The sequence below is a fragment of the Sceloporus occidentalis genome, unplaced genomic scaffold (assembly GCF_023333645.1).
Source record: "Sceloporus occidentalis isolate IW3139 unplaced genomic scaffold, rSceOcc1.0.p SCAF_433, whole genome shotgun sequence".
NCBI lineage: Eukaryota > Metazoa > Chordata > Lepidosauria > Squamata > Phrynosomatidae > Sceloporus > Sceloporus occidentalis.
This window is the reverse complement of record NW_028317413.1, coordinates 57,216-81,402: the sequence shown is the minus strand read 5'-3', so window position 1 is coordinate 81,402 and position 24,187 is coordinate 57,216. Positions and strand designations below refer to the sequence as shown.

General features: G+C 42.4%; 1 protein-coding gene across 1 annotated transcript; it reads left to right on the top strand.

Moving 5' to 3' along the window:
• Positions 1 to 1,505: 1,505 nt before the first annotated feature.
• Positions 1,506 to 23,910, top strand: LOC149272606 (NEDD8 ultimate buster 1-like). Its single transcript, XM_089506906.1, has 14 exons — positions 1,506 to 1,622; positions 2,593 to 2,760; positions 4,189 to 4,247; positions 5,186 to 5,256; positions 11,501 to 11,695; positions 13,138 to 13,226; positions 15,258 to 15,364; positions 16,033 to 16,219; positions 16,952 to 17,059; positions 17,467 to 17,619; positions 18,183 to 18,329; positions 19,088 to 19,180; positions 22,109 to 22,292; positions 23,756 to 23,910. Exons 1-14 carry the CDS (start codon positions 1,506 to 1,508, stop codon positions 23,908 to 23,910), a joined length of 1,833 nt encoding a protein of 610 aa, XP_089363032.1.
• The last annotated feature ends 277 nt before the right edge of the window (positions 23,911 to 24,187 follow it).

The window sequence follows — 24,187 nt, the reverse complement described above, 5'->3', positions numbered from 1 at the left end:
TTATAACCCAGTAATGACGTTCCAGACTTTTTTTGTTTAGGAATCTGAACTTCAACTTTGCCACTTCTGCTGATGTAGAGCTAAATTCTCTTAAAGTTGACTGAGGGTGATGAGAGTTCACTGTTGCTTGAATGGCAGGAGCTGTCTGCCTCTTGGTAGGAATTCCCTTTGATTTTCGAACAGATTTTGTGCCTGCACACCAAGCAGCAGGTTGTCATCGCGTGCGCAGGTCTTTTGGACCCTGGCGGTACCCGTAGACTGAGAAGCGCATGCGGAAGTGGTTGTTTCCAGTCAGCAGACGGGACGGAGTGTGAGTGGTCGTCAGGGGAGACATTGACATTGAGAGTGAGAAGGAGACGGCTGCGTGAAATCCTCCGTGCTATGAGGAGTGGATAGTAGGGAGAGATGACTGCCAAGCAACCCGAGCTGCCTGGGGGCAGCAGTCCCAGCGTCAGGTGAGGAGGAGCCCCCTGTGGTCAGAGAAGCCCCCTGTGGTCAGAGAAGCCCCCTGTGGTCAGAGAAGCCCCCTGTGGTCAGAGAAGCCCCCTGTGGTCAGAGAAGCCCCCTGTGGTCAGAGAAACTGCACGGGTCTGTCGGAGAAAGGGCACTCTATAGGACAGTGCTGTATGTATATATGTATGTATGTATGTATGTATTGGATAGGCCAGTGCTATGTGGGATTATACCAGACAGGGCAGTGCTGTATGAAGCTGTGACTGGGAGGACGACGGTGCTGTGTGGGGCTGCACCGGGGAGTTTGACGGTACCGTGTGGGGCTGTGCCAGGGGAGGGCGACGGTACCGTGTGGGGCTGTGCCAGTGGAAGGTGACGGTACCGTGTGGGGCTGTGCCAGGGGAGGGCGACGGTACCGTGTGGGGCTGTGCCAGGGGAGGGCGACGGTACCGTGTGGGGCTGTGCCAGGGGAGGGCGACGGTACCGTGTGGGGCTGTGCCAGTGGAAGGTGACGGTACTGTGTGGGGCTGTGCCAGGGGAGGGCGAAGGTACCGTGTGGGGCTGTGCCAGGGGAGGGCGACGGTACCGTGTGGGGCTGTGCCATGGGAGGGCGACGGTACCGTGTGGGGCTGTGCCAGGGGAGGGCGACGGTACCGTGTGGGGCTGTGCCAGGGGAGGGCGACGGTACCGTGTGGGGCTGTGCCAGTGGAAGGTGACCATACCGTGTGGGGCTGTGCCAGGGGAGGGCGACAGTACCGTGTGGGGCTGTGCCATGGGAAGGGCGACGGTACCGTGTGGGGCTGTGCCAGGGGAGGGCGACGGTACCGTGTGGGGATGTGCCAAGGGGGTCAGTATTATAAGGCACTATACCAGGGAGGACTGCACTATGTAGGAGAAAGCAGATATCGCTGCCACAAATAAGTGTTGGACTAACTAACATTTTGTAAAATATGAACTATAGAAAACAATCAAATGAAAGTTAGGCTTCTGGAAGGATGTTTCCACATAACATTCATAATAATGCTGCATGCATTTTCTTTTTACGTGTCAGGATGGCAGAGAAGAAGTTTCTCATAGCCCAGCTAACAAATTATTTAAGAGAGGATCATATTCAGCTGTGGAAAGCCCCGTACACCACTGAAAATCAGCAGCCAGGCCCTGACTTAAGAGTGAGTTACAAACATTCCCTTTCATTCTTTTTTCTTTTTGTTTAGCTTGAAATCCCTACAGACAGTAGATAGTACGAATTGTTTTGAAACAATTACATTTGACGATTAAATTAAGTTTTTCAAGCAATTTAATTGGAAGGTGGTAGGATGTTGAGTTTTTTTCTATACATTTCTGTCAGATTTAGGAAACCTGCTACCTGTTACTAATCTAGAAGTCCAGCACCATAGATACCAAGGATGATGGGATCTGAAGTCCAGCAATGACCATACCTAGGAACTTTCTAAATGAGCTGACTCTTGAAATTTTTACTCTTTAATAACCCATTGTGAAGATTCTATGTAGTCACTCGACACGTTTGTTAATCAAATGGCTCTAATACCAGTCTTCATGGAAACCTTGTCATTGTTTAGATACTTAATTTCCGTCACCTGCATTGAAGCAGGGATATAAACCATAACGTACTGATAGCAAAAGCGCCAATTGGGTGACGTAAATATGATCACATCGGTGTAGAATAGAAAGGAGTCAGTTCCATACTGTGTGACCCTGAGAATCTGCCCCTTCGCAATGAGGTTGGGGCAAAAACCCTGAGAGTTTCTAGGTGTGGTAATGACCAAGTGATTGAAAGCACGAGTATCACTGTTACATTTCAGTTGGGAGTTCTTTGCAATGCAACAATTAAGGCTGTTTGTTTAAAGTTTTATACTCAACCGTGTAATAAAAAAAACCTGGTGAGATCTTTTTCTTATTTACCAAGTATACCTGTATTTAATTACTGTAACGTTACTACTTTCCTGTAAGACAGGTGTAATGAACAGGTGTGACTCCAGCGCAGGATCCCACCTCCTGTGATGATAGCTGCCAAGAGCGTAACTGTGTATCGTGACTCCATAAAATATCATGAAGAGCTGTGATGGCTATTTGCTGAATCTCCAATGTACCTCTTCTACTTTTAACCCTTTTTTATAGGTGCTGGCTCAGAGATATTCTAACGGGCTGAAGTACAGCGTGGACGACATATCAAGTGCCCTGGAAGAAATCCGATGTTTAGCGATACAGCGGGGTGCTGGGAACCAGGCTTTTAAAACAAAGGGCTTGGCCTCCCTCCACGTCTCCTTGCCACGTAAAATGAATAAGGTAAGAGTTAATCAAAGAACGCAAGTCTCAGAATCAATTCACTAAAGCAGAAGTTTGAAGTCAGCAACTTTACTGTGCTTTATAAGGCTCTAACCCTTCATGTTAAAAGTGGTCTCACTAATTGATATATGCATTATACGGGACCATCTCAGTATTTTTTGCAAGAGACGCTCACAGAACTTAATCGGTCGATGTATAGCAAAGCTGGTGAGTTGAAATTGCAAATTTGCCTGCAAATTCCACATTTAGTGAATAAACCCCTGACACTAATAACGGGCAAGTCAAATATTTTATGTTAATGAAAATGTACTTGAAGATAACTGTTAGCAGGTCAGAATAGATGTAGAGCAGTGGTACTCAACGTCATCCCTCGAGGACCCCAAAACAAGCCAGGAATTTGGTTTATCCTTGCCTGAAAACAAGCCGTTTAATGGACTCAAGCTGCGCTATCTGAAAACTGTATGCAGCCTTCAAGGGCTGAAGTTGGACATTCCATGTGAACAAGAGACCTAAAAGCTTAAGTGATCATCATCTATGTTGGCCTATTAGAAGGTATCCCCTTCAGCTAAAGACATCATCTTTGGTTGGGCCAGTACGGCTATATGCATTTTCCTTGTATTTATGAAAACACACAAGACTGGGCATTAAACAGGGACACCTTGTGTCTGCGCTCAATGGCAGTGTTTATGAAAATGTACAAATATTTAATTAACAAGCAAGGAAAAACAGGGCTGTGGTGGCCTCTATGTCGTATAACCTATTCTTTCTCTTTATAATAAGAAATAATAATGCCACAGATATTGAAGAAGCCTATGAAGGACACGCTTGTTTAAGTTTGCACAAGGGTTACAACTTTGAATGCATTTTGCTATGGAACAAGTTCTTACAGTATTTGATACCCCTCTCTATTTATTTACCATTACTCTGCTCTTTATTTACCATTGCTATTGAAATGTTATGCAGGAGAAGATGTTAATAGACTTTGTAAGCATTGCCATAAAGCATCAGCCCAGTGTGGTGTTTGAGCCAGTAAAGCCCAAAATATCACATGACTGACAACAATGGCGGGCCCCCCGGGTCCGGGAGTTTTTTAAAGCAGCCAGGTTTTCATAAATGCATGGACCCATTACTTTATACAGCGTTGGGGGTTATTACTTTATAATGCATTATATTTAATGCTGAAAGTAAAATATTTTTTTATTTTAACTTTAACTACAATCCACGTGCATCTGTTTTTTTGTCAAAAAAAAAAAATACTTTTATATTTTGTGTGCTTCATTCAATTTTGTTTTACACAAAGCAGAAAACAGATATTTTTCAGTCTTATATAATCCTTTCAGTGAATAAAGAGCTACTTGGGCTGATATGTGTTGAATGGGGTATCTGGTTATTTATGATAATACTTTGACTTTTTCCCTCACTTTATAGGGACACAAGAACTTTATGGAGACACCATTAAATATCACTGGCAAGGAATTAAAGTGTCAGTAAGTACATCTTTCAACTTAATTTTTGGGATATTTTATTATATTTCCAAATTTACCAGAGAAATTACATTAATTTTGAAATCACTTTCATCAACCATTTCATGCTTTCTTATATTGATCTCAATGTATACATCCCATCTCAGACCCTACTTCTTAAACTTGCCTGGGTTGTCTTTAACACGCATGCTGTAAATCCATAAGCATTTAAGTTTAATAATTAATCGTGTGTGTGTATATATATATATATATATATATATATATATATACACACACACAAACTTGTTCAAATGTTTGGGGTCATGGAAAACAAGGACATTTCTGGCTGTAACATAATTGCAAAAGGGTTTCTAACGATCAATTAGCCTTTTGAACTTAAACTTGGATCAGCGAACACAACGTGCCATTGGAACACAGGAGTGATGGGAGTGATAAAGGGCCATTGGAACACAGGAGTGATGGGAGTGATAAAGGGCCATTGGAACACAGGAGTGATGGGAGTGATAAAGGGCCATTGGTACACAGGAGTGATGGGAGTGATAAAGGGCAATTGGTACACAGGAGTGATGGGAGTGATAAAGGGCCATTGGAACACAGGAGTGATGGGAGTGATAAAGGGCCATTGGAACACAGGAGTGATGGGAGTGATAAAGGACCTCTGAACGCTTATGAAGAGATTCCATTAAAAATCAGCGGTTTCCAGCTACAATAGTCATTTACAACATTAACCCCGTCTGCGCTGGATTTCTGATCTATTTCATGTTTTTTTTAATGGACAAAATATGTTTTTCTTTCAAAACCAAGGTGATCTCTAAGTGACCCCAAACTTTTGAACAGTAGTATATATACATACAAACATTATTATGTTTTATTATGTATTAGTTTGAGTCTGGTGTTTTCAGAGTTTTTTTTTTTTACAAATATTTTTCGATTTTCCACAGGATAGCACAAACATATGATCTTCAGGAAAGTTACATCAAAGTAATTATTAACAAGAAACAGCTTGAAAGCGGTAAGGGGGAACTTGTTTCACTTCCTTGTTTTTTAAGTTCATTTATATTGCAGTGTAGAATATTAGTACTATTATGAAAGTGATTTCTTTTACATCACGTGGATGGCCGGGTGCGTTGCTGGAGAACACACGGCACCCGGACGCATCCATGGGGGCCGCACCTCACAAACTAACAGGATCTGATGCTAACATCTCGGTGCCGGATACCACAGCGTAGCTTCAGAGGTCTAGTGGAATCCGTGGCTCGATGGTTCAGGGCTGTTTTGGCTGCAAAAGGAGGACCTACGCAATATTAGGCAGGTGGTCATAATGTTATGGCTGATTGGCATTCCTACTATATAGGCTAATTGACTGTATAACCTTATTCCTGTAACAGGGACAATACCCTAAAGTAGTCTTGCAGTCTGGCATAAATGTGGATTGCATTTCCAAAAACATAGATCAGATGACACCATTTGGGTGCTGAAACCACTGGGGATATTATTTATTGACTTACATAGCATTATATTTGGCAGCGCTGTGTAATCAATCACACAGGGTTTCTTAATAGCGGTGTTTCCTTGTATTTAAAGGGTCTGACTTGTCACTTTAACCCCTTCAATCCCAGGGGTTTTTGGTACCTCAAAGCCCGGAGCAATTTTGCCATTTTTTGCGCTATGTCGGTTCAGCGATGATTTTCTTTTCCTGTGAACAGTGTACCCATATAAACTATATATTAGTTTTTCAAGGAGAGATAGAGCTTTCTTTTGATACCGTAGTTGGATTATTAGCTGAAAATTTAGAATTAGAAATTTAGTAAAAACTAGCAAAAATTAGAAAAAAACATAAGTTTTTTTACATTTTCCCTCTGAATCCTCACAAAATTAGGTAAAGAGACAGAAAATTCCATCCAGATTTATCAATTCAGGTGTCCTGATTTCAGAAATACCTAATTTATATAGAATTTTCATATTGAAGGGGTTAAGCAAGATGAATTCTTAGCATGAGCCCCTGCAGGGTTGACCTGTCCTTTCACAATGGTTAGTGCTATATGATTTAATGCCATCTTACTAAATTAACATTATACAGGGCCAGCTTAGCGCTTCTTGCAGTGTAGGCTCGCTCGAGTCGATCCTTTATAAATGGAGTTGGAATGTTCGATTTACTTGAAAACACAAATACTCCGCTTTGTATACAAATTGTATATATGAAAACTGCCTTATCTTCGTCCACCAGGTGGCTCCACTGCGTTACATAAAATATTTATGATCGTATAACAATAAATATAAAGTTATTTTTTTTTCATGTTTTCCTCCTATTATTGTTTGGTGCTTATGATACAGAGGTATAAAAACCAATACAATTTTACCTACAATTCCAAATAATGTAATGCATGTTATAATTCATATTTTACAAAACCTACTTATGGCCAGAATATCGACTTTGCCCTTAAGCCCGTAACGGCTTTGAGATAAATAACTGCTTTTATTGCCCTATGCTCACCCACGTTGCCTACACAATATTTTTAGTATGGTAGCTGAGATATGAAATACTCCAGCAAAAAGGGGGAAAAAAACATGATTTTATAGAGGAAATTGGTAGCAAGATTATTGTAACTAAACTCCGATAGAATGTTGATGGAAATGTCGGTGAAATCGGTCGGCTGTAGTGTACTTGCGTGTTCTTTCGGTGCTTGTAGTGTTTGCTATGAAAGGGTTAATTACTGATATACATGGTTTCTCTGTCAATCAGTGATAAAGCCTCGGAATATCAGATATAACGCGTGGAACCAATTAAACCGTTTCCTGGAAAGCAGTACAAAATCTTGGCGAGATTTCCTTTTACCCCGTTCCAATGAGGAATAAAATGATACAGTCACATATACGTAGAGCAGGCTTTAAAACCACACGCTGAAGGATAAAGATCATTCGGAAGCATTTGGGGGGCCGGGAGCTATTTCATCAAGTATCTCAAATACTAAGAGTCAGGCTTATTGTGCAATTGGCAGCGGTCCTGATAATGGGGACAATAACTGCCATATCAGCCTATTCGTCAGGTCTGTCCAGGCAAATTTGAGACTGTTGGCAGCAACGGCTGGAAACCTATATGGAAAATCATCGGTAGTCAACTTTGTGTTACGTTCAGACCTCTCCCCGATGGTCCGCATAGGGCATGGCACAGGCAAGGCATCCGGCGGCCGAAACCCTCTCTGACGCGAAAAGGGCTGAGAGGCATCAATAGATCTGTGTCCTGCGGACCAGGCGCTAGCGGGACACGGAGAGTTAGAGACCTTCAGCTTGGATGTGATGGTTCGATGTACGAAACTATAAAACATACTGGGGGGTACTTGGTGTGCAGCGGCTGTTGTAGATAGCAATGAAACTTTGTTTTGGGGAAATAAAAATGTGTTTTTTTATACAGAAAGGTGCTCCGCATGTCATGGTCTATGATAACAGAGAGTCTATCAGCAGGACCTTCTCCATTGAGAAACCATTAAGGTGTTTTTAAACCGTGTGCTGCAAAGACTGTTATACTGCGCATGTCTTTGTTTATCTATTTTACTTAAATACTTTTTGCTGTTTTCATCAAAAGTAACATTTAGCACCAGCGAATTTTAGAAGTCGTTCACATCTGTTAGAGAGAGGAAAAAATAGAAAGAAAGTAGCGTTTAACCCCTTGATGACAATTGCCGGTCCGGGCACGTCACGGAAAATCATGTCGTTAACGACAAATGACGTGCCAGGACCGTCATTTGTTGAAACGGGTAAAAAAAATCGATCCGTGATCGATTTTTTTTTACCCAAACGGCGTTGCTGTAATGCCTCGACCTCGAGGCATTCAGCAACGCCATGATCGGAATCAGGGGCCATGTCTGGCCCCTCCCCGGGGCGTCAACATCCGCCATACAATGTATGGCGGCGGACGCCCGTTTTAAAAGCGTTTAGGAGGCGATCAAATAAAATAAAATTAATAATCATTAGAAAAAAAATAGTAAAAAACCAGTAAAATGTAAAAATCAGGGGAACCTTCAAGTTGAAAAAAAATCTTAAAAATGTTTTAAAAAAGGCAAAAAAAAATTAAAATATATATATAAAAAATATATTTTTGTGAGCAAGTCCTAAAATTAGCACATTAGCTTAAAACAATTCTCGCATGGAAAGAGTTAAAATACTGGCATATTAAATGCCCATGGGGTGTCTACTTTTAAAAAATGTATGATTTGATGGGGTAAATTGAATGGGCCAGGTTCAACAAGGTCCCAAATAACACGGGGGGAAGGATGGCCACACATCTAATTTCCAATTAGAAAAATGCACACGTACCAAATGTGGCCTTTTAGTTCCCCCCAGAAATGACAAACCCATGCATGTGGGGTATCACTGCACTCAGGAGATGTTGCTGAACACATATTGGGGTGTCGTGTGACAGCGGCATATACCAGGAGCTGTAAATTCATACATAAAGTAGGTGTGTGTGGGAAAAATACACACACAAAAATACTACTGCAAACTTTGAAAAAATGCTGGTGGTAAAATGTGTGCATGCAAAGAGTTAAAATACCAGCATTTAAAATACCCTGGGGTGTCTAGTTTTCAAAAATATATGGCTTTATTGGCCACACTGAAATGGCCTGGCTCAAAGATGTACCAAATAGGGCATGGGCAGTGGATCCCCAAATGCCAAAGTTCCACATTGAAAAATGTGCACGCTCCAAATGTGGCCCTTTTGCCCCCAAACACCCAGGCAAAATCATTTATGTGAGGTATCGCTGTACTCAGGAGATGTTGCTGAACACATATTGGGGTGTTTTATGATAGTGACATATACCAGAACTTGTTTATTTATACCTAAAGTAAAGTGTGTGAAAAAACAAATGCAAAAAAAATGACTACCATAAAGTTTGACAAAGGCTGATGGTAGAATTAGTGCTTGGAAAGGGTTAAAATACTAGCACTTGGAATACCCTGGGCTGTCTAGTTTTCAAAAATATATGACTTGATGGGGTAAATTGCATCGGCCGGCTTCAAAGATACCCGAAATGGCACATGGGGGGAAGAATTACCAGATTTGGAAAAAATGGCTTTGAAATAGCAAAACGCTACCTGTACTTTTTGCCCCATAATGTGTAGAAAAAAGCAAAAAAACATAAAAAACATTGGGTATTTCTAAACTCAGGACAAATAGTAGAATCTATTTAGCAGGTTTTTTCATTGCCTTTTATAGATGAGTAAAAGATTTTTTCTAAATTTTTCACCATATTTTATACTTTTTTTAATAGTAAATAATATGATACAATCAAAACAATGTCATCTAAAGAAAGCCCTTCTTGTCCTGAAAAAAACAATATCTAATGTGTGTGGGTTCAGTAAACGGGAAAGAAGAAAATTACAGCTAAACACGAGCTGCGCAGAAATGTTAAAACGGCCATTGTCACGAAGGGTACAAAAAGTAAAATCAGCCTTTGTCACGAAGGGGTTAATCTCTGGAATACATTGTGAGAGATTAGATTATGGAGATCATCTGCCAGACTCGCAGAAATTATAGCAGCAATGTTATAACTGCGATCATTAACAAAGATAAAGTCTTTTAAAAATGTCTCCAGGGAGCGTCCTCCCACATCATTCAAACTATCTGAGAGCTCTGTTTATGCCGATCCATGAAATCCTTTATGTTTAGGAGTGATTGCAGCCTTTGTTTTAAAAAAAAAACAAACTATTTTTCTGCATAACTCCCCCACTGGTGTATACAGTAATACCCCCCCCCCCCCCCCCGCAGCGCTGTATAGAGTAATAACTCCCACCAGCAAGGTATACAGTAATAACCCCACCCCCAGCGCAGTATACGGTAATATAACCCATCCACCAGCGCGTTATACAGTAATGTCGGTTGATGACAAAAACCTGGTTTTAGCTCATTTTGTTCCAATAAACTCCCTTTATCTGCAGACCTGGAGCCGCCGTTGTTGTCAGTCATGTGACTCAAACACCACACTGAGCTGATGCTTTATAACAATGCTAATGAAGTCCGTCCCTCCATAGACTTTCATTAGTGTCCTGGTGGGTGATTAAGACTGAGCCTTTCTATTGTTTGTGTGATAAATTGGGGGTTTGTCTAGTAGATTGGGGCTCCGATAACAGAGTACAGCCGAAAGCCTGAAAAAAATATATTATGCAGAATCTAAACCAGTTTAAAATAAAAAAAAAAATAAAACAGAATATTTTTTTCTGATACTAGTGATAAATATAATGGAATTCCCGTTTTAAAGGCTAATTCTGTAAATAAGTGTAATATTGGCGGAGTATTGTTTTTTTTAAAGGTGCTCTATCCCCGTCCTGTGTCACTTTTTACACGTAAAGCGGTAAAACTGGATATTCTGTAGAGGATTGCTACGTGTTATAAGGTTTGGAGCGGGGGGGGGGGGGTGGCGCGGTCTCCCCTCTTCGCAGCGCGTTCCAGCTGATCTGTCTCTGATTATTAATCTCGCACACATCTCGTTACTCCTGTCAAACGAGCCACAAAGATTTTCCTTCGGTGAGAATTAATATCTTGCAGATGTAAAAAGGAACCGGCATGGCAGCCGATCCAAGGGGCCGCTTCTTACATTTTTTTTTTTCCCCAGTTAAAAACGCGACTGTTTGTTTTGTTAAGTTTAATGGGACGGTTGTGTATATATAACTACAAGGAGCACTACGTGATATTAAGGTAAACAATCAAAAACAAACAGATGGGTTTATTCACTAAAGTAGGATTTGTGGTTTCAAAAAAAATACTGAGCTGGCCCTTCATAATGTATAGTTCAATCATTAAGTTGACTTTCAAGACCTCTCACAAATGTAAACATGCCTTGCACGGGGCCATCGAGGCTGAGGGCTCGTAATGTGGAGCATCTTTCTGCCCTCCCTGCTTTTGACCCAAAAGAAGGCAAAACCCCCCCAAAGAAGCGATTACATTGTTTTTTTTCTGTTAGGGTTCTAGGATTACGCTGTCGGCCTACGTAGGAAGGGATAATTTATTTCTCGGACTCTACCTGCGTTGTTTAGCATGAACCTGCTGGAGATCGTTACTGTGATGGAATTATTGTTGATTTAACTATACATGATACAGGGTCAGCCGGACTTCCTGCAGCAGAATCTTTTTCCGTTCCTTAAATATTGTTTGCAATCCTGAAAAGAAAAAATAAAAAATTTCCCCGCCAAAAACAGTTGGATAAATAAAGATAAAGAAATAAAAAAAAAATGGTCTAATGTCACTTCTCTTCCTCCAGACAAAACCCTTGAAGAACAGGGCATCGTTCACAACGTTAGAGTCCTAGTCCTCGAGTTGAGCTACACAGAGGAGGAAGCCAAGAAAAGGACGCAAGAAGAAGAGAAAGAAAGAGATAAAGAAGTAAAGAGCGAGGAGGCTGCTAAAAAGACGCTGATGCGTACAAAGAAGGGTCTGGAAATTCTCGCTGAGAGAGGTGATAACATCTTTATTCTCAGGTCGATCGCTGCCTCATAATATATTAATTTGAGTCCCGGAGCCCAAAGCTCGTTCTTCTTAGAAGTGATTCGCGCAGCCGGGTGAATGCAGACGTCGGAGAGAGAAACACCCGTGAAATTAGATTTCGTTCTACCCAGAAAGCGGGAGATGATTTTGCGTATTGCCGTCGAGTGAATATTAATATATACAAATTAAAAAGATGTCCTTCCGTCAAACGCTGTTTTATCGCAGTCTCGTTTTTAAATGTTTTAATCAACAAAACCTCTTTAATTAACAAAAAAAAAAAAAGGGGTGTCCGGGACAGCGTTATAACCCTAACCGTAACACAGTTGTAGGTTATACTTGAACTTATTGACCCGTTAGCTCATTTTACTAGTTAAGTGGGACGCAGTTAAAAGTCTCCGTATGATGTGTACAGCGTTATAGGATTTGCTGGCACTCTGTATACAAAAAGAAATGTCGAGAGGTTCCCTGCGTTCTTACACACCGGGGCATCTTGTAAAGCTTAAGACGCGGTTACTAAAACCCTTTGAGATGTGCTTTCACTCCTCCCGGCATATTACACATAAATGGTTATTTCACGCTGTGTAATATAACACACGACTGCCTCCGTCCATTAAATCATTCCTTTTCCACAGAAGACTCAATCTGTTTCCCTCTTAATCTCTGTAATTGTTAGTAAGTGGATTCATGGAATAATGGGGTGAGCCATAGGCCTTTACAAAACAGAAACATCACTGTAAAAATAATTCCTATGAAATAAACTGCTATATACTGTATATATAGACATTACCATTCAAAAGTTTGTGGTCACTGAGCTGTTTTCATAGAAAACAAGGACATTTATGTCTGTAACCTAATTGTAAAAGGGTTTTCTAACCATCAATTAGCCTTTTATGCTTAAACTTGGATCAGTGAACACAATGTGCCATTGGGACACAGGAGTGATGGGAGTGATAAAGGGCCATTGGAACACAGGAGTGATGGGAGTGATAAAGGGCCATTGGGACACAGGAGTGATGGGAGTGATAAAGGGCCATTGGGACACAGGAGTGATGGGAGTGATAAAGGGCCATTGGGACACAGGAGTGATGGGAGTGATAAAGGGCCATTGGGACACAGGAGTGATGGGAGTGATAAAGGGCCTTTGTATGCTTATGAAGAGATTCCATTAAAAGTCCCTTTTTTTCCATAATTTCAATATTTAATGAGATGTAGTTATTTTTAGCTAGGTCCTAATGTGGAAGTCTTGTCTGTGGAATATATGGAGACTTTCAATTCCTGCTTTATTTTTTTTATATGTAATAAATGTATGGATTGATAAAAATGCAAATAGACCGTTTATGGCATATTTCCTGAAACAGTGACTTTGTGAATAGCCATTATCTTATTCTGGTTTTATATTCTGGTCTTTGGCAGGCGAGGCGTATGACACGGATACCGCTCCATACTTGGAAATTGCAAATCAGACCGGGAGGCCTATCCAGATCCCAAAAGAATCAAAAAAGGTACTTGTTTGTAAAGTTACCAAAACAGCCACCAAGTGCGAACAGAAAGCATATTGACTTACCTAGACAATTTGTGTGTGTGTGTGCATATGATATATAATGATATTATATATATATATATATATATATATATACCGTATTTGCTCGATTACAAGACAACCCTGATTATAAGACGACCCCCCAAAATCAAAATATTAATTTAGGAAAAAACAAAAAGCCTGAATATAAGACTACCCTATAGGAAAAAAGTTTTACTAGTAAATATTAATTCATGTAAACTAATTTTCATATTTAATAAAAGCTATGATTGAGAAAAATATATATTTTTTTATTTCCTTTTATTTGCCAACCTGCCCCCCCCAGTTATGCACATCTGCCCCCAGGCTTGCCACTCTGCCCCCAGAAATGCCTTATACCTCCTATTTGCCACTCTGCCCCATGATGTGCCTTTTAACCCTCTATATGCCACTCTGCCTCCAGAAATGTCTTATACCCTCCTATATGCCACTGTGCCCCATGATATGCCTTTTAAGGAGGGGGGAGGTAGAGTTATGTGAGGACGCTGCTAGCTTCCTGTTCTCCTGCTGCTAGAAGCAGAGCCGCTGATCGCGACCAAAGCACCGGTAAGCAGCCTGGCCCCAGCAGAATGAGGTCTGATTAGAAGACGACCTCGATTATAAGACGAGGGGTATTTTTCAGAGCAATTGCTCTGAAAAAAACCTCGTCTTATAATCGAGCAAATACGGTATGTGTATATATATATATACCGTTTAAAAAGGAGCTGTCCCTTTGACATCAAAAGCTAAAAATATTAATGGTTTATATCTTCTCACAGCTGTGTGTATCAGAATTCTGAATGCCTGTTACTTCAACAAATGTATTAATAATCCTTGTTACATCGTTGTGTCAAATTAACTGCACGCTTATCACAAAACTCTATTCAGAGTAATTATCGTGTAAAATGTTAATTTCTGAGCAGGACCCTTCCGCTGGTTTCCAGAGTAACTGCTCTGTATTTAGTACATGGGTAAAGTCGGCTCATTATATCTGTCAGTTATGTACACAGACGTAGCGTGGTCTTAGCGTGGCGTAGGGATATTTCATTTCCTCGCTAACATTGTGGAACAAGAGCAGGGTAGGGAAGATGACTTTAAATGGGGCCAACATCCGGCTTAAACCATTAAAGAGCCCCCTTTCAGGCCGTAGTGCACCAAATTCAAAATCTCACGTGCATCAGAATTCCTGTGCAGAGCTGCGGTACTCACAGAAGTCCGGAGCCAGTCGCCACTCAAGCTTCAGTCCCCCTGTGGTTCCACAAGACGTCCGCAACTTCGCTCCTCAGCAGTGGATTATTATACAGGATCTCCTATTGTCTAAGAATAGGTAGGAAGTTTTATCTCCTGGGCGGGCGTTCGCCGCCTTACTTTGTTTATCGTTTTCTCCCAACTTTATCCAGCTTAAGGAACCTGAAAAGAAAAATCTTATTAATGTTTAGGTCAGCACACAATGTCATAGCGCTGTTCCAGATATAACGGGGCTGTGTACAACCGGACAGCGATCGATCTCTCTCTGCTCTACCGGCATGACGTTATTACTATAACTATCAACCACAATCTCCCAGCCTGTTGCAAAAATCCAGGTTCTAACTCTGAATAAGCGCCGTGTATAGTTGTTTTAACAAGCAGCCGTGTTCTCTGTTCTTGGATCGAATACACTATATGCTGGCTGTAAACGGTCGTCCTGCGTTCAAAGCCAAGACCTGTCTGCATTTCATTGCAAAAGACCACGTTGTAGGCTTGGGCTGTTAGCACAATGACGTTCTTTGCTTCAAACAAATGCTTTGATTTTGTGTTAGAAAATCACGATTCGGTATCAACAAGAGTATAAATAATTAATTAGTCATATTGTGTCAGTGATCCAGCATTTTTGTTTGTTTTTTTACCCTCGGTGTCTTGCGCAATCTCCTTGCTACATTGTTGCTCGTGAATCCACAAATTATTCTGACCTGTTGCTTCTCCTCCATGTCCCCAGGCTTTAATGCTTGCCATGGGCTATCACGAACGAGGAAGAGCATTCCTAAAGAGAACGGAGTATGCTTTGGCACTGCCATTCCTGCTGGATGCTGACAAACACTTCTGGTAAGATTCTTTTGAGGCCATATCTCTTCTTTTTGAAAGTGACATTTTTTTATTATTATTTTTGATTTATGATCCTTTCTGGGCTTGCCTATGACAAGACCCCCAAAAGACTCTAATGAGCTCTCTCTCGGTCACCAGCGTTTACGCTTGGATAGCGTTTTTTATCATCCACAAGATTGGGTTTCATTGGGTTCCGGAGTACAAGCCAAGTACAAGCAAACTGCGGCCCCCTGCTGCTCCTGGACTGCAGCCAGCACTATCCTTAGAAGTCCTGGTCTGTCTGAGAGTAATGGAGGTTGCAGTAAACAGCTGGTGGGATGTATCTGAAGGGGATAGGACTGACTTCTGGTGGGGGCACCAGATGTCTTTGCACCTAGGGGTACACAGGTAGATAAATATGCCCCTGGGTGACCATGCTTATTCAGGATAATACAATAATGTTCATTGTATTTTCATTTATAACCATTTTAATTGATTTAAAATGTAACAAGGCATTTTGGTTGGCTTGTAAGGATTACCCTAAAACCTCTATTTATACCAAATATAAGTTAGTGAACCCCCCCCAAACCCACTGTTACTAAGGAATCTGATTCTTTAACCAACACCCCAGGGGCATCCACAGAACAGACAAACATTAAAGTCAGAGATATTCTTTCCTGTTTTCCCAGCGAATGCGGCACGGAGCTGCTGAACATGGTTGATAATTATGCCGTCCTTCAGCTCGATATAGTTTGGTGCTACTTTCGCTTGGAGCAGCTGGACTGCTTGGATGACGCCGAATCGAAGCTGAACCTGTCCCAGAAATGCTTCAATAAATGCTACGGAGAGAATCAGGAGCGGCTGCTGAATATAAAGGTACGCGCTGCGCCCCGTATGCCGTCCGGTGATAGGGTCTTAGAATACACAGTGATGGGCTGCATTGGTGTTAATGTATATATTCTGTGAATGTGTGACTACCGGGGAGATCTTGTCATACGGTTCTCAAGTCGTCTCTTAAACATCTTATCAGCAGAATTTTACAGTTTTTGTTAAAAGGGAAAAATATCCTAAAAAGGACAATTTATTGCTTTAAGAATGTATGGAGTCCTTTGGTAACCCTTGTTAAGATGTGGGATGTTTTCCAATTCGTATAGGAATAAATCTGGTTAAATAAGGTTATACAGGCTACCAGGAGGGACGGTATACTGGTAGGAACTTATATCGCTCTGGCTATAATGGATATGCTATAATGTGTCCTGCCAAGCCAAACGCACTATTAATCTGCTTCATTACTTTAACCCTTTGGGCTTCTCGGTGGTAGAATTGCTTTTTCTCCTATACTTTCTATGCCATAAAAATTTTAATATTTGGTTCCCTTGATAAATAAAACCGCTGATAAATTGACATCTTTGGTCTTCAAGCAAAAACATTTTTTAGTGGGGTGGCATGATATTAATACGCTGAAGCCTCCTGCTGAGTGAAAACGGGTACTTGTGCTGCCAAATTGGTCCTGATGACACCGTGACGGGAGCCGCTGTCTCACGTGAACAGCAGCGGGCACACTGTACCAAGACCTTTGTAATATTTATATTGTCTTTTTTTTCACAGGGCAGTTACGGCAGAGAGAAGGTGCTTTTTCTGAGACTGTATCTGCTGCAGGGAATAGTGAGCTATCACAGCGGCAAAGCCAGCGAGGCGGCCGAAAAACTCACAAAGGTAAACCTGCCGGGTACCGATAATGATCTGCAGACGCTAGTCCTCGGCGCGCAGGTGAAGTCACCCTGCAGCTCATCAGCTGCTCTTAATCCAAAACTATATATTTGGTTTATGTGGCATAGAATTTGCTGTTGGCTGCCAGATAGTCCTGGAGAGTGCCAAGCGGTGCGTAGCATTACGTTTATAGAGCGCCAGCAGATTCTGTATCAGTACCAGTAAAACATCACAAAGACCTCTCTGCTTCTGTTTCTTTAACTAATTTCATCCATTCGCTTTCTGGCCGTCGTGTGCCTATTCACACTGTTATATATTATAATAGCGCTATAGGTTATACAGTTTGTTGAGTGCATTCTTAATGTTGTCCATAACTGTTAATTAGACTTCTTTGCGTGTCCCTTTACATTCAGGCAAACCGCCTGTACGGTGAAATGTCCGTGGACCCCACCAAGGTAGAGAGCCTGTTACTGATGGGATGCTCGGCGCAGGACGCACGTCTGGCCCTACGAGCCTGCGATGGAAACGTCGAACACGCCGCAAACCACATCGCATGCAAAAGAGAGGTAAGCAAATCTTTTAGAAGCAGCATACTGTAGAATTGAGAGGAATAACTAAGTCTGGTTTAATGGGTAAGCATTGCTTTAGCTGATACTCACAGGGAAAGTAACAGAGTCTATGGGGTTTACTTATGAACCAGTAGAAAACATTGAAGCTCGGTATATAAACTTAGTTTAGTGGCAGACTTTTTCAAAATGCGATAGTGGCACCAAAAAGGAGGTCTGCAAACACATAAGGGACTTATTATAAATATACATCACACACTATATACTAGTCGGCTCTAAACATTAATAAGAGATGCAAGATGGCCGATTGTCCGTGTGTATGGCCATTAAAAGAAATATAGAAATCCAAGAGAGGTGGTAGATAAGTGGAACTGCCTCCCAGCTAATGTATGGATGCATGGGATAGGCACATAACTATAATAAATTGAGGCTGAGACCAAGGACTGATTAAGGTTTGAGTCTTTACAGCTGGAAAAACAGGCGACTAGACGGGGGCCGGATGGATCTGATCTGTTGTCAAATTCTATGCCACGTAAACCAAATATGTTGTTTTCGATTAACAGGAAAAAGAAAAGATTAAAAGAGAAGAACGTGAAAAGAGGCGGAAGAAGCTGGACAAGATTAATACTCTAAGGGGTATGGGGTATTCGGAGCGAGCCGCCGCTAAAGCTCTTCGTCAGAGCGGGGGAAACGTTGAACGCGCAGTCCAGGTATGTTACATAGTAAGGAGACCAGAATCTGCTTACCTCACACCCTTAGTATACAAACCGATTAACGTTTATTAAAACAAAAATTTACTCTGCGTTTCCCGTCATGGCCGATTAGATCTTTCCCGGGACTCCAAGTACACTAAGTGGTTTACAAAATGTGTTTTTGGCAGAATTAGAGCAGCAAAAAGGTCCGAAAAGCCAGAAATCACTTTGGACCTTTGTATCCGTTTGGGATAATAGCTTATTTAGTTATTATAACCAAATATTCTCGATGCACACACATGTACGTTTTTCAGATCAAACTTTGCTTTCGTATTTAAAATATATTTTCCGTTGCTTTAAGTATACTTGTACGTGTAAGTTAAGTGTATCTCTGTCAGACGTGTCCTTAACATGATACACGGAAGGACAGAAGGAACTCTAGCAGAGCCCAAAACTTAATAGCGAAGTCAAGGAGCATAAACCACAACTCTTTCTTTAGTGAATAGACCCCGTTGTCCCCTGAACATCTTTCGGCTGATACCTGTATGTAATTGTATTACCGTTTCTATTCCCCAATGTGCTGCGGCATGAGGTAGGTTCTATTATATTGGTTTTTGTTACTGATTTTATACTAAGCACGCGGGCACCGAAAACATCATCCGAAAAGCACAATGGTTTTCTTTTTCCTACCGATGTTCATTTATTGTTTAATTTGTTTGAGACGTTGATGTTGGTAACATTTATTTACGTATTTTTTTTTTATTTTTTTTTGACAGCTTCTCCTCGATCATCCGGAAATGTTAATTTCACATGACGACAACCCAGTTAATCCCGAATCCTTCAAACCTTCCCAAGAGAACATTGACCAGGTAAGAACTGTGTTTGGTCTTTTACCTGGTTCTATACTAGCGATAAAAGCAGTTCCGGGTCATGCATTTTTACCAGTCTTAGAACCAGACCATTCTTTGGGCTTAATGGCCATTTTTCCTTCCTTTTTTCTCATTGGTCAGAAAGTTAGCAGACGGCTATCTTAAATCATTCTCCATTGTCACTTCAGTAAACAAAAACTCACCCAGCAGTTCCTGATGACTTTCTATGTGGCTTTAATTATTCTTAGTAGAGAGGTCATTGTGTTGGTCAGCAGTCAAGACGCCAAGTCATCGGGCGCTCCGTGACAGCTCTGCAGACAGTCTAAATTGAGACTACAGTTGCCATTCGAATTAAGTCTTAGAATACAGAAGAAGACTCCTAATGCCTGGCAGCTTATACTTTGCCAAAGGTGCCAGGAACTTCCTGAACAGATTAATCCATTCATTCTAACCCTTTTTCATGTGAAAACATTTTTTTTTTTTTTTTTTAGAGTTAAAGATATTAACCCTTTGGTACTAAATCTGTTTTTGAATCCTTCCCAAGTTCCATGCATTATCTGGCAACGCATGAATGCGGCCTTTCATGATCCAAGTCATCATGGGAGACAGGAGATTTAATGTTGCTAGACAACCAGCCGGCCTTTACTAGGAAGAACATAATCCTTCAACATGTGCGTCTCCCTGTAACCCGGGAAGTGTCGGGTTCCAGAACACTTAAGAAAATTCTGAGTTTGCACAATATAAGATAAAGAACTGATAAGTAAGGAGGCAATAAAGGCAGCGGCTTCATTCCCGCTAAGATTCTTAGTTTTATCCAAAGGATTTATCACCCAAGTGTTAATTTTCTCTTTTTTTGAATGTTTTTGTCCAGATGTAAATACTTTTTTCCAGCTCACCCCCTGGGCTGTTTTATGTACTTCCTGTTTACATTTCACGACATTTTTTCATTATGTAACGTGTGTCATAACCCTTAACCCTTTGAATGCTAGAGTCACGCACTAAAGTTTAAAAACAGAAAGTAACAACAAGGGAAAAACCCAGACCGGAAACATAGACACAGAGTTGACGCAGTTGGTAAATGTTTATATATATTTTTTTTTATTTTTTTTTTAAGACATGGTTTTATGTTTTAATGGAGTTCAGATGTTTCTTACTAACCTGGATATGAAGCTGTCAGCCCGGATTGGGGGCATCAAAAGCCAGACTGAGCGTCTTCCTGCAGTCCCACATAAAATAAAGATTTTGGTTGTAAATGTTGAAAAATGTTTGGAACCGCATCCTGTCTCAAAAACTACGGGTTGTAAAATCTGAGTGTCTGCTCTCCACGGACATGGAAGTGTGGAAGACATGTATTTACCCCGTTGTTTCCCCCGTTCCAGCCTTTTACCCCAGAGTCCACAACTACAATCCTTTGACTCAGGTGCCCCCCGCCAACCTTCCGTGCTTACCGGCGCTGTGTACAGTGATAGCCCCCCCTGGCACTGTGTACAGTGATAGCCCCCCTGGCGCTGTGTACAGTGATAGCCCCCCCCTGGCGCTGTGTACAGTGATAGCCCACTGCTGGCACTGTGTACAGTGATAGCCCCCCCCCGGTGCTGTGTACAGTGATAGCCCCCCCTGGCGCTGTGTACAGTGATAGCCCCCCCCCGGTGCTGTGTACAGTGATAGCCCCCCCCCCGCTGCTGTGTACAGTGATACCCCCCCCCGGCGCTGTGTACAGTGATAGCCCCCCCCCCTGGCGCTGTGTACAGTGATAGCCCCCCCCTGGCGATGTGTACAGTGATAGCCCCCCCTGGCGCTGTGTACAGTGATAGCCCCCCTGGCGCTGTGTACAGTGATAGCCCCCCTGGCGCTGTGTACAGTGATAGCCCCCCCCCGGTGCTGTGTACAGTGATAGCCCCCCCCCCCCCCGGTGCTGTGTACAGTGATAGCCCCCCCGGTGCTGTGTACAGTGATAGCCCCCCTGGCACTGTGTACAGTGATAGATCCCCCCCCCCGCCGCTGTGTACAGTGATAGATCCCCCCCCCCCGCCGCTGTGTACAGTGATAGCCCCCCTGGCGCTGTGTACAGTGATAGCCCCCTGGCGCTGTGTACAGTGATAGCCCCCCTGGCGCTGTGTACAGTGATAGCCCCCCTGGCGCTGTGTACAGTGATAGCCCCCCTGGCGCTGTGTACAGTGATAGCCCCCCTGGTGCTGTGTACAGTCATAGATCCCCCCCCGCCGCTGTGTACAGTGATAGCCCCCCCTGGCGCTGTGTACAGTGATAGCCCCCCCGGCGCTGTGTACAGTGATAGATCCCCCCCCCGCCGCTGTGTACAGTGATAGCCCCCCTGGCGCTGTGTACAGTGATAGCCCCCCGCCGCTGTGTACAGTGATAGCCCCCCCCGCCGCTGTGTACAGTGATAGCCCCCCTGGCGCTGTGTACAGTGATATCCCCCCGGCACTGTGTACAGTAATGTTGGTCGGCATTGCTTCCCTTTACCTGCAAACCTGGAGCCGCCGTTACTGACAGTCATGTGATATTTTGGGTGACTTTTCCTGCTCAAACACCACACTGAGCTGATGCTTTATGGCAATGCTAATGAAGTCAGTTCCTCCATAGACTTTCATTAATCTCTGGCTAGGTAACTAAGACTGAGACATTCTGCTTTTTCCCACAGGCAGTAGATTAGGGCTCAGATAACAGAGCGAGAAATGGCTGATATGCAGCTGCCTGGAAACATTATATTACGGGGCAAAAACTATAACTGATTTAAAAAAGCACAATATATTTGCAAGTGTATTTTTAATCTAATACTAGTAATAAAATAATAATCTTTGTTGCACTCACTACAAGGATTGTGTGAACTAGACTGTAAACCTCAGCCTGTGAAATGAAATGTTTCTCTTCACATCTGACACTCATCACATCTTTCCCCCCGTGTAGCTGGTGTATATCGGTTTCACTGCAGAAGCGGCTGAGGCGGCACTTAGAATTTTCCAGGGTAACATCGAGTTGGCTTCCCAGATCTTGGCTCACCATCAAGGAAACATCCCTTCTCAGCTTTTACACGAGCTGGAGAAAGCTCCGTCTGCCAAAGGGACCCCCCCATCGTCTTCGCAGGCTCCAGGTACGGCGTGTGTCTTAAACATGTGCTAACAAGGTCAAAAGCCTTCCGAGTCTCCTGTCCATCAGTTATGAACGAGATGGACACACGAACTTCCAGACACTGGTTAATGGCTAATGTCAGACACCTAAATGCAGCTTGGGTCTAACGCCATAGTTTGTAATAAATCAAAATATATCCGTGCAACATCAGGTAAACCAAAAAATAAACCCTTTTAACTCTTTCTTGTGGACCAGCCACCTTAGAGGGAACACTGCTCGGCGAAGCAAGGAGTCGGTATCCAACACACCAACTTGCTCTTTAATAAAAACAATGTTTAAAAAGACTATGGGGTAAGTGCCTTTTGTGGCTCCAGCCGTGGACGTGGGTAGAATGTAAAATGTAATTGGAACAAAGCCAGACAGGATTGGCTCGATGTCCAGATGTTTCAGCTGATAGGAGCGCTGTGCTCGGTGGTTTAGAATATGAGAATAAACCCCTTGTTTTCTTCTCCTATGGAAAGTATACCCCTACATCCGTGTTTTCCCAATGAAGGTATAGATTGCTATCATAATAATTAAGAATTACGGATATGTCAGTTATTTAACCGAATGTTGCGGAGAAATATTGTTTTCGTCTTCATTCTTTGGAATGTTATATTTTCGCATGCAAAGTTCAGTAATAATGGTAGTCTTGGAAACCATCTGTTAAGAGGGTATTCATCTGCTCACCCTTGGTGGTCTGCGCTCTAAAGTCCCTAGAGTGGAGCAAGGGAACGCATGTTATTAATAACCTGATTATCTTAGAGAACGTATCCCGAAGCTCAAGTCATGAATGTGGCGCTAGAACGGCTGCTCCATGCGCTGTTTTCTTTTTTAAGACAGTTGTAGTTTTTCCCCATAATATTCTTTCAGGCAGCTGCATATCAGCCATTTGTATGAGGTTCTCGCTCTGTTTTCTAATCACCAATCTACTAAACACCCTGACTCCTTATCATACTGCCTGTGGGGAACAATAGAATGGCTTAGGCTTAATCACCAGCCTGACATTCTAGGAAAAGAAAGTTTATGGTGGAACAGACTTCATTATCATTGCCATAAAGCATCCGCTCAGTGTGGTGTCTGAGCCGGGAAAGTCACCCAAAATATCACATGTATACAGCGCTGGGGGGGTTATATTACTGTATACAGCGCTGGGGGGGTTATATTACTGTATACAGCGCTGGGGGGGTTATATTACTGTATACAGCGCTGGGAGTTATATTACTGTATACACCGCTGGGGGGGGTTATATTACTGTATGCAGCGCTGGGGGGGCTATATTACTTTATGCAGCGCTGGGGGTTATATTACTGTATACAGCGAGGGGGGGGGGTTATATTACTGTATACAGCGCTGGGGGGCGTGTTTCATGGTCCGTCCTCTATGTACTGAATAGATTGTTAGACCCGGAGCCGTCCCTTTAAGGTTTTTGTTCTTGCGTTTCAGGGACGAGCACCTCCAGCCCCGACGAGTACGACTTTGATCCAGTGAAAGAGATTCTGGACGATATCCCTGAGCACGAAGAGGATTATCTGGATTTGACTTTGGAGGAAGAAGGAAACGTCCTCGTGGAATATCTTTCCTACTTACACAAGATGTAAAGTGCGAGGAGATCCCGAAGGACAGGGATTCTTTGCCTGGATTAGTCGCTAAGCGCAACCTCTTCTTTATATAAAGTAGGATCAGCTTGTTTTATAGGAGGATTTCTTAAATATTTTGGAATTAAATGACTATTTTTTCCATCTGTATTTGTAGATTTGTTGGGTTTCGAGGGGGACCCGGTTAATTTGCCGTATGTTTTTAAAACTTTTTTCCCCAAAGTTTTTTAAGAGTTTAGCGAAGGGCTGTGAATCACAGTTTGGGGAACTTATGACTGAC